We start from the raw sequence: 11,158 nt of genomic DNA on the forward strand, positions 1-11,158 counted from the left end.
CGCCGGGCTCATGGCTCACCGATGATCCTGACGGCCGCCTCTCGCAGGGGCCGCTGCGGGCTCTGCAGGCGCGGCAGGGCCCAGCGCAGGTGCTCGGCCACTCGGCTCGCGTCCTGCAGCAGCTGTGGGGAGCAAAGGCTCGGCACGGGCTCTGCCCCTCGGCCGGGCGCTCCCTGCGCCCAGCACCGGCCGAGCCAGCCCACACGGCCCAGGGCAGGGAGCGGCGTGCGGGGCGCGGGCTGGCGGCCCCGGGGGCAGCGTTGGGCAGGGACACAGCTGCCAGCCCCGCACACTGAGCACCGGGGCCAGGGGGCTTCTCCAGCCCGCGGCTGGCGCTTCCAGGCTCTCCTTACCAGGTGCTCGGCAAACTTCATCCGCTGCTCCTTCCTCAGCAGCTCCTCCATGTCCCTCCTCCTCAGGAACCGGGCCGCACAAAGCAGTGTTTCCAAAGAGGCCTGGAGAGCAGCACACAGCCAGAGGTGGAACCAGAGCCCAGGGCACAGGACCTGTGTCCCTGTGCCAAGGCCATGCAAGGCTGCAGCCTGCCAACTGCCAGGGCTGGAGGCAGCCGAACCCCTTGCCAGGGATGTGGCAGCATCACACAAAGCCTCACCTTGGCCACACGCCGGTTCTCATTGTGCCAGCAGAAGAAGAGAGGGAGCAGGCTGCGGCTCACAATTCTTGTCAAAGGCTTTTTGCCCTCTTCCACTACCAGCTCCATCACCTTGCTGAAGAGCTGAATGGAGAGCAGCTGCACATGGCTGCTCTCCTGGAACAAAGAAAAAGACCTCAGCACCAACTACTCCAGGCCCAGCAGGGCAGAGGCCTAAAACTGCACAAGATACAAAATTTCTAGGCAGCCTCGAGTGCTCCTGGCTGGGGGCACAGAGCCTTACATTCTCAAAGTGTGGCAGGAGTGGTTCAGCCAGCTTCAGGGCGGTGATGCCGGGTATCTTGAGGTCTTTCTCCTGGAGCATATATGTAAGCACGGAGAGGATCATCCCGACCATCTCTGCATCAGGATCAGCCAGCTGCTCCAGCAGGTGTTGATACAGGCCACGTATTCCTCCACTCTGTGTGCAAGACGAAGCTGTGCTGTGAAGCTGAGGACAGCTGCAGCAGCAGCAGCTGCTTGGGGCACTCGGGCAGCTGAAGCGGGAGGCAGGAGAGCTGGGAGCAGCTGCCTCTGGTGCCAAAGGCCAGCTGAGCCCAAAGGTCTGTGTTCCCCAGCCCCACGCTGCCAGTGTGGCTTCAGCCACTGCCCCCTTCTCACCAGCGAGGGCTCCTTGCTGAGCACCACAAGGCCTCTGAGCTCCAGGCGCAGCCTGTCCCTGCACTCGCTGGGCAGGTGCCTGGATACGACCGACAGGGCACTGTGACCGTGTTTGCTCAAGTCCAGACACTCCAGGAGCTGAAATGCACAGGGCAGTGACAGGGCACCCGGCCAGCAGGAGCCCGGAGCTGCACAGGGCCGGGCCCAGGCAGCAGCAGCGGGCACAGGCAGCGTCCCAGGGGCTGCAGCTACCAGAGGCCAGAGAGCTGGGAGGCAGCTCAGCCAGGCAGCGCTGGCCATTAGGCTCACCTCCACCAAGAACGCCAGGGCAGGCAGATGCCAGCGTGGCTGCTTCCTGATGAGCAGGCTGAGCAGGTGCAAGGCGATGCGGGAACACAAGGGGGCCAAGCCACGGCGCATCTCCCTGGCAGGGGGAAAAAGGCACCAAAGCCCTAAGCCAGGCAGGAAAATCTCTCCCAGGACTGACTCACAGAGGTCTGATCTGTCCCTAGCACTGCCAGGGGACGTGGGTGCTTTGGGAGGCACCTGCTCCCGGGCACCCTCCTCTGCCAGCCTTTTCCAGTCTGCTTGGGTGCCCCTATGTGGCAAGGCACTCTGGCCCAAAACCACAGGGACTGTGTGGGGCACTCCAGGCACAGGGCACAAATGCTGGTGGTGGTGGCGGGGAGAAGGGGCTCTCACCTGGCCAGCAGACCTACTGCATAATGCTGGGTGTCGGCACAGAGCAGGGTGTCCCAGACCTGCTTGCACTCCAGAGCCACCAGCTTGTTCTCAAAGCCCAGTTGGCAGAGCAGAGCCTTCACGGCCTGCACTGCAAACCTGTGTGCCGAGCAAAGGCCAGGTCACACTGGGAGCACTGGCCCTGGCCACAGGGCCATGGGAAGGACAGGGCGACTGGCACCTGTTAGGCTTGGTGGGAAGGCGGTGTTCCTCCTGGCACGCTCTCCAGAAGTCCTCAACCTCTTCTGGTATCTGCTCTGTGGTGGAGAAAACTTGGAAGAGCAGAGCCACAAACAGCTGGGCCGAATGAAGGACTACTGCGTCGTGCCACTCGGGCATGTGGGCAATCTTCCACAGCACCACAGTTGCCTGCAAAGGAGAGAGCAGCCCGAAGCAGCGCTCAGTGCCCAGCTGTGCATGTGGCAGGGCCCAAGGGGAAACGCAGGCCGAGCACCCAGCCTGCTGGCCCTGAGCCTGCCCCTAGCCCAGCTTTCAGCCCAGCAGCTGAGGCAGGGAGCTGCAGGGCAGGGAGAGCATGGAGAGGCAACCCGGAGGGTGAGCAAAGGCCAGTTGCAGAAACTCACAGCCAGGGCAAAGACGGCCTCGTTATCCCCACTGTAGAAAAACATACTGTACAGTGGCCTGTCCTCTATCACAGAGAACAGTGCTGGAAGCACCTTCTGCACTGCGGGTCTTGACGTGCCGATGCTTCTCCACATCAGTACAGCAGCTCTGTGGGAGCAGAGCTGCACGTCAGTACCGTGCCCTGTGCAGCCGCGTGGGGCCGGGTGACAGAGCCCTGGTGCCCTGAGGGGCAGGGGGGGAGCATGGCAGCAGCTCAGGAAACAGAGGGGCCCGAGGGTCCTGGAGCTCTCTGCCTGTCTCTCTGGCAGACCCCTCTGGACAGGCTGTGCAGGGTGAGGGGTCCTATGGGCCGGTGAGCACCGAGCTCTTGAGGCCCTTGTGCCCCATACCTGTCACAGGATGGGGCACAGCGCAGGAGGCTCATCACCACATTAGCAGGGTGTTCTTCAGCCAGGCTCAGAAAGTCTGTTTCCAGCCCCGTGTCCGCAGTGACACGGGACACGAGTCTCTGGTGAATGTCCCCCACCCTGGCTGCCACCTGGAGGAGGCATGGGGATAGCTTGGAGTGCTGTCTAAGGGAGCAACTTGCCCACCTTCCCCCAGGAAGTGCTTGCCTTCCCACCCCACTGTGCTGGCCTCAATGGCTAAGGGGACCCAGGGGACGTGGCCTAAGGGGCCACACGATCCTGGGAGGCCTGCAGCCCTGGCCCCAGGATGCTTACCTGCTGCTGAGATGAAAAAATATCCGGAATGGGAGCAGGAATCCCAGTCCAAGTGGCCGTGCTGTTCATCTTTGAGATGGCCCGAGTCCTTGGTGTCCTTCGCTTCCAGCTGTTTGTGCTGGCCGTGCCCTCAGTTGGAGCCATGACAGCCTTCGCCCGGCCCGCAGCTGTTGCCCTGTCCGAGGTTGCCGCATGCTCAGAGGACGCCGCGCTGGCACCAGGCCGTGCCCGCAGTGGCGGTGGCACTGGTCTTTCTGCGCCGAACACGCAGGAACCTCCGCAGTGCCTGCAGCAGAAGGAAGGGCGGGAAGAGAGGGACGTTCCAGGGTCTGCTCCAAGCGCGGGGCTGTGCCGAGCAGTGCCAGCAGGCCCAGCCCAGGCCGGGATGGCCGCAGGTACCTGTGCTGCTCTGTGGAAGCGTCCGCTGGTGGGATCCTGTTCTCGTGTCCCATCTTTCCTGCATCTGGCAAAGAGCAAGTGCAGCCAGAGCTGAGGGGCTGCAGGAAAGGCTGGAGAACACAGCCCAGCCCTGTGATCCCCAGGCAAGGACAGCCCTGGGATGCCCAAGAGACAGAGCACGGCCACCGAGAGGGCAGCCCTGGCCCCTCTTCCATCCTGTCCATGGGCATGTCCAGAGGGGCAGGGATGGGATGGGGCCAGGTTGGCTGCAGGCACCAGCCCTGCGGCCCAGCCCTGCCACTCACCGTCCTGCAGTGGTTGCAACTGCTCTGGCTCTGCAGGCTGCTGCGCTGGGGCAGCTGCAGCGCCATTCTTTTTCTTCCCCCGAAGCATCCTGAACAGGCTGAGCACTCTGCCTGCCATCCCGCTGTCTGACCTCGAGGGCACGTTGGAGACAGATGCCTCGGCAAAGGTCCAAGTCAGCGGGTGCAGCAGTCGCGCCTTCCAGGTGCCTGCGACAGAGAAGTCTCAGGAAGGCCACAGGACAGCAAGTCCTGCACTCTGGTCTCAAGGGCTCCTGTCGCAATGACAGGAGACTCCTTGTGAGGGATGGAGGTCACCAAGTCCCACGGCCAGGCCACGAGGGCACCGGCCGCAGGGATGGGAGATGCCTCAGGAAAGCGCTGAGTCACCAAGTCCTGCAGTCTGGCCGCAGGGCCAGCCACAGGAGTAACGTCTCAGAAAAGCTCCGGGTCAGCAAGGGGTGAGCCAGCTGTGCGGGGTCTCCTCACAGCACCACTCTCTGCTGTCCTGTCCCATCGTGTGCACCGAGCACTGGGGCCTGCCCGCGTCGCCACCAGCACCTATGTCAGCGTGTGTCACAAAGGGCTGCTGGCACACCCTGTCCAACTCCGTTCCACAGTGACCGTGCTGCAGCGTGTCACAAAGGGCCCTCGGACGCGCTGCCATGTGCCCTGGGGCCTCCCCCACCCCACCCAAAGTGCCTCCAATTGGAAGGAATGTGTTGCCCCAAGTGTCTAAGGCGGCCCGGGACACGTCAAAATCAACCAAGTGCTCAGGGAAGGACTCTCCACAGTGCCTGGCTCACACAGCCCAGCTCAGTGCTGGCCCTGGAGCAGAGCAGCTTCCAGCAAGCAAGATGCGAATGCATCTTGCCAAGAGTTAAAACACAGCAGACAGGGACGTGGCATTAGTGTGTGCATAAAGGCCTTTGAATTCACAGCTCTCCATGAAAGCTTTGGGGCTCTCACGTGGACAGAGACGATCCGTCTCAGACCTGTGCTCAAAGCGGGGGAACACACCCTACCACAGGTGCTTGGCTTGGTCTCCACAAGCCCGGCAGATGTCAAAGCTGCTCTTCACATCCTTCCCCCTTCCCTGCTCCTCTGCCAAGTGCAAGGGGCCTCAAGGACTGAAAGGAGCGCAGGGAGCCAAAGGGAGACAGCTGCACCTACCTCACTGGGGGCTCCTGGGCATGGGCATTGGGGGTGAGAAAGCCAGATTTTCAGGAATAACATGGGAAAGCACCATTGTCTACATTAGGGAAAATTCATTCCTTTCCCATGATTCAAATGCTGATTCAAATGCTGTACTCCCTTTCACACCTGTACCCTTTGTATCTTTCATTAGTTATTCCTGTAAAAACTTTTCCCCTCCCCATCCCCCTCAACATGTATCACGCCACCTTTTGCCCTCCCCACGAACTTTCCAATGACCCACGAGTTGGGTCATTTTGTACCTAGCCCCTCTTACTTGCTGCTGTGCTTAAAAACAGTAACTTTCCCCAAGGACATTGCACTCCCCTGGTGTCCTTCTAACTGGTTGTTACCCGATCCTGCTGTCCCTCTGACTCACCGTCCGTTCCTCAGTTTATCCTCCATCTTTTCCTATCACTTTTGCACCTTGCAATAACTCAGTTGAAATTATCCAGGACTCGAGCTTCCCTCTTTCCATCTGGTGAAAAGAAACATCTAGCCAGGGTAGAGCAGGTGGGATTCTGACCCTGGGACCTGGGGAAGCAGTTTCCTTGAGAATCAAGCTCCTCTCCTCCAAAGACACTTCCCCAAATGTCTGCATTTCCCAGAGAACACCAACACACACATCAGAAACCCTGGCAAGGCTGAATTCCTTCTGCTCCTTGCAGCACAGGCACTCCAGCTCGAGCTCATCTTCCTTCCCCCAGCTCTGTGTCACTTCCTTCCCCACGCCCACGTGTCGCTTTGGGCGTGCAGCCCCGGGTCCCTACAAACACGAGCTGCCGCTGCCTCTGCACGTGCCTGAACTCCTGCCTGCGCTCACGGCAGCAAAACCAGGCTGTTCCCAGCCAGGGAGCAGAGCCCTGTTCCCGCAGGAGGCTCTGCTCAGCCCCTTGCAGGATGCTCCGCTGTGCACGCAGCACTTCTCCTGCCTGCCCAGAGCACTCCTGGCACAGCAGAGCACAAGCTGGCCGGCTCTGGGCTCAGCACACCCCAAACCCAGGCACAGGAAGACTCAGCCGCTGTTTTGCAGCCATGCCCAAGACAGCTGGGAAGGGTCCCCTGCCTCTGGTCTCACTTGGTTGTCTTTCTGACTGGGCCTGAGGCAGAGGCTGCGATTCCTCACTTGTGGGGAAAGCAGAGCTGCCAGAAGCACACCCAGCCTGCAGGCACTGCCTGACAGCGCTGCAGCCACTGGGACGCTCGCGCCTCTGAGTCACAGCCACTGCACTGCTGCTGCTGCTTCATTTGCTTTGAGGCACACCCAGAGCTCACTGTTAGGCCATCATGGTGTCTGGTTCTGCCCTCTTCCTGTCCCTGTGTATGCATGGAGCATTGCTGTGCTTTCAGCAAGCTCTCGGGGAGAACTTCCAGCATGGCAAGCTCCTCTGCCCTTGGTGGATGTTTGCCATAGAAGAGCATACTCAAGCTGGCTCTTCTAAAACCCAGGGTCCTTGTTCCCTTCAGTGTGCTCAGCACAACCTTTAACTCCATGGTGCTGTGCAACTGGAGCAGCAGGACAGGGACCTTTGCAGCCTGAGCTGCCCTTGTTCCTCTCTGCCCATGCACAGACGACGGCGTGGAAGAGAACGGCAGCAGGGCCCTGTGTGTCCCCGGGCTCAGGATTTGTGCTGCTTCAGCTCCACAGAGGGAGCCACGGGTCAAGTGAAAAAGCCAAAGTGTTTATTAAGGGAAGGCCAAGCAAAGGGGTGAACTGGGAGGGAAAAACGTGGATGGGCAGGGCCAGGGGGCTGGAGGGAGGGAGCTGCAAACAGGGAGCAAGAAGGCAGGAGCTCCTGGAGCTTGCCACAGGCTCAGCTGTGACCAGCAAGAGCTGGGCTTGGAGCTGCAGCTGGTCCCCTCTGCTCTGCAGGTGCTCCCATCTTCAGTGGGAACTGGGAGTGGCCAAAGGACACTGGATCTTCTGAGCCTGCAGATGAAGTTCGGCAGATCTTGCGTCGAAGGTCAGCTTGACAAACTGGTTTATGAAGGAGGGGCACTCGTATTCGCTCAGGGCTTGAAGGGCTCGAAAAGGGAGGAACAGAGAATAAAAAAGTCTTGACTAGCATTGATTTGTTTGTTGTTTGCTTTTTAAAATTTTCTGGTCTCTTGATAGCTTAAGAGTTTCAGTCTATCTATTTTTTACATTTCTTTGTTTCGGTTATTTGTTTTCTGGTCTATGGAAATCTATAATATTATCTCAGCTTTTTTTTTTCTTTTTTTTTTTTTGTTTTGTTTTGTTTGTTTGTTTGTAATCTACATCATGACTGCCATGGTAAGTTACTTACCAGACAACAAAAACTTTATGCACTTTGTGTTTGCACTGCTGGAACCTGTGTCAGCTGTGTCATGCTCTTTGTGTGCCCGTAAGATGTGACAAGGAGCAGCTGTAGTGGATGTCAAAGGAGTGCAAGGAGGGGTGGAGGAATCAATTTGCATTCTTTAGAAAGAAGGGAAACAGAAGTACTGAGATGGCTTTACACTACTTCTGTGATGGATTTCTGGCATATTGTAATACAATTATCTACAAGCAGGAAATCAGCAGGCTGCTGAAAGAATTACAGCAGAGGGCTGAATACCCCTAGTGCTGAAGGGCAAGGGATTTAATTTGTTCCTATGTTGGTAGGGATCTCATTCTGTGATAAGGTAAAGAAACAAATTGCAAGTAAAATAAATCTGTGCACATCTGTGTTGAGACACTCTGACTGGCGAGGTGTCTGGATGTTGTGTGCATAAGAATCTCTAACCAAATACCAAATTCTAATTGACTTTCACAAGTGAATTCATACTGGATTTCACAAAGGCAGTTGTCAATGCTCTGCAGTTGAGCAGCTTCTTGAATTAGGAGAAACTTGCTCACTATTCTGAGCAGACTGCATTCTGAAAGTGCAGGTGAAAGAGTTAAAAAATCCCATCAAATATGAATTAGCAGAGAAAGGATTTCTGAAAATTGCATTGTAAATAGAAATGTATTTTTCTGATTTTACTTTCATTGTTCTGTAAAATTAGGATGACTTTTATGAATAAAAGAATTTCTGTTTATTGAACATAAGAAATTCTTTTCTTCTTTACAAATGGCTGCATAAATTAAATACTATTTCTATATTTCAGAAAGCTGTGGGAGAGCTGTGGAGAGTTCTGTTTAAATCACCCCAAGTGATTTCTAAATCACTTCTAAATTGTTTAAATCATCTCCAGCCTATAAGATAGGAAACTCTTTTTGTTAGAGAAGAAGCTAACCCATGTCTCTTCATACTTGAAATATCTGATGCTTTGAATAATACATGACATTTGAATGCTGATTTTGCACTTGGGACCAATATCATCTACTAATCTTTAGGGATATTGGGACCTGACATCCATCTCAGCAGCTTGCTTTATGCAGTAACCAGCTGCAAGCAACTTAAAGAACATCAGCTGTGAGAGTCACTTCTAAAACTTCCTGTCTCCAAAGTTAAATTATTTAAACAAATACTATAGGTTTTTAATAAGATGTAAAATGTATAAGGAAGCTTTCAGAATGGCTTAGTGAGATATAAATGGACTGTGATTGACTGGAAATACACCTAGGTGCTGTGATGGTACCTTTTTGCTATGGAAGTGTGAGCCTGTTGTTACTCAGGAATGACAGACTTCATTGTCAGGAAAACAAGAGGTTGCATAGAGCAAGGAGTTTCCAACAGTGCAAACCAGCACCAATCATTTTGCAAGTCAGGACAGCCTTCAATCACATTTCTTTCCAAGTTTCATATTGGATGCTCTCATGACTGTTTTCTGTTCACAGACTCATCTGGAAAATGTGGAGATCCTGAGCTGTTTACACCGACTAATCCCTCAGGCTAGGAAATAGAGCAGAAAACAATGCATGTGACAGACTCCTTAATCCTTTTATGATATCCATCTTTAATAGGCATCCTGATGGCACACAAGAAACCTGACTGCAGAGTGGTGATGCATACAGAGCACATGTCACTAGTTGCTCAAAAGTGGGCCTGTGGGTATTTCAGGCTGAGTGGGTGGGTGTTTTCTATATCACATGCATGTGACAGCTCTCTTCGTGTAGTAGGTGAATGCAGTAACTGATGTTCCACCACTAACATTTGTTTAATGCAATCAAAGAAAAGGGTTTTTTCTTTACATTATTTGTTTCTATATATCCAACTCTGTATCTTAATGGATTCTGAAAGCCATAGTGATTTTTTCATCTGCTGGGTTTTTGTTGTTGGTTTTTTTTTGTTGGTTTTTTTTTTGTTGTTTTTGTTTTTGTTTGTTTGTTTGTTTGTTTGTTTTTTTAAGAGGTCTAATAGCACAGTTAACACAGTTGAATTATTTATCCATGTAAGAAATTTCACTCCATTTTCTGCTTTCCACATTTATTCAATTTATTTTCATCAGGTGCCAGCTTGCTGTCTGGCAAACCAATCTCATTCTATATTGGTTTGTGATGAGGCCACAGCACAAAACAAAGCAAAAAGAATAGGAAAAAAGTAGCGAAGAAAAGAGAAGCCCTTGACCTCCTTCCTTTATGTGGCAGCCTCATTTGGCTGAAAGATAAGTGTTGTAGTATAGAGGAAAGTAATTCCTCTAGTACAAGAAGTATAAATTTATTTCTAGCTCCTCTCAGTGTGGAATTTGTGTGCTAGATTTGGATAGTTAACATTTTGTGACAGGAGTCATGATTCAGCAGAAAATATTTTCTAGTTGAAAAACTCGCGTGACCGCTAGCTGGTGAAAACCCAACACAAGCAGAAAGTTTGTTTGGCCACCCTGTCTTAAGAGCCTCACTGCTGAGTGAAATTGGCAAAATGAAGCCAAGATCTTTTCAAAGGCTCGGGCCTGTTTATTGAAAGTCAAGACAAGTGCAGAGGAGAGCCCAGGGTGAGCCTGGGACCTGGGCGGCAAGTCCGAGTTCCAAGCTAACAATGCTGGGTGCTGTACAGGGTGTTTCCTTGGGCACGGGCTGGGCAGAAGGACCCAGGTGCTCAGCACCCGCGGCTTTTAAAGTCTCTTAAAGCCACAGGAGTGGTGCACTCTCAATCCACCTGTTGCTTGCTCCTTTTCTTGGTTGTTGGTTGCTCCATAAAATGGTGCATCTCTGGCCAATCATTCCAGAGTTCTGAGGCTTCATTGGCTGCCTGCTCTTGCAATCATGTTTCATATTAATGTCATCATCTCCTGAGGCAGTTTTCTAGCAAATTCCCTTACCCAGATCTCACCACCCTCCCTCTACTGGGCATGCATTCCTATTTCAGCACATTTAATTCCGTAACTTATTACTCTATAACTTATTACCTAAATTAAGTATAACAATTGATTGCATTAAGTAATAATTCATGTCCCCGCCTACAAAAGCTAACTTATTTATAACCCTACTGCCAAGAACTTGGAGCTCTGCTCCTGCGCCTTTCTTGGCAAGGCTCCTGGGGCAGCTGGTTACTGTGCCAACACTACCTGTTCTTTTGTATCAGATACAGGAGTGATGAGAGAAAAAAAGAAAACACAGTGTAAAGCAGAGCTCCTGAAGAAGGGACAGCCACAGTGTGTCCTTTTGTTGTTCAGAAGCTTCTCACCGTCAGGGAAGGGAGCAAACCACATCAAAACCTACCACTTTAAACCTGAACTGGAAATCCAATCATCCTCTTGTGGTATTCACATATTCTGTGGACAGAAAGAGACTTCATTCTCTGTCAGGATTTTCCTGAAAAGCTGTGAGAAAGCTCAGAGAAAACTAATTCTTCTCTTAATCTCTGCACCTGTTGTTGTGCACATGTGGAATGTGTTCTGGAGGTTGTTTACCAAAAGGTAGTTTCCTAATTGGACTCTAGTGCTGGTGTTGGATTCCTTGACCAATTGGATCCAGTGTGTTGGACTGGCTGGGAATGGAGATGGGTTTTTCCTAGTAGTATAATGTAGTAGTGTAATATAATATAGCATAGCTTAAT

At 53.1% G+C, this 11,158-nt stretch overlaps 1 protein-coding gene across 1 annotated transcript; it reads right to left on the reverse strand.

The window, feature by feature from the left end:
- Window positions 1-8: 8 nt before the first annotated feature.
- Window positions 9-5,621, reverse strand: LOC135293171 (maestro heat-like repeat family member 5). Its single transcript, XM_064407164.1, has 14 exons — window positions 5,596-5,621; window positions 4,992-5,017; window positions 4,026-4,232; window positions 3,721-3,784; window positions 3,322-3,607; window positions 2,989-3,137; window positions 2,599-2,746; window positions 2,196-2,383; window positions 1,976-2,113; window positions 1,583-1,697; window positions 1,274-1,411; window positions 897-1,073; window positions 614-769; window positions 9-455 (listed from the first exon to the last, which is right to left on the reverse strand). Exons 1-14 carry the CDS (start codon window positions 5,619-5,621, stop codon window positions 9-11), a joined length of 2,265 nt encoding a protein of 754 aa, XP_064263234.1.
- Between the last annotated feature and the right edge of the window lie 5,537 nt (window positions 5,622-11,158).

Source organism: Passer domesticus, unplaced genomic scaffold (genome assembly GCF_036417665.1).
Source record: "Passer domesticus isolate bPasDom1 unplaced genomic scaffold, bPasDom1.hap1 HAP1_SCAFFOLD_84, whole genome shotgun sequence".
NCBI classification, from domain to species: domain Eukaryota; kingdom Metazoa; phylum Chordata; class Aves; order Passeriformes; family Passeridae; genus Passer; species Passer domesticus.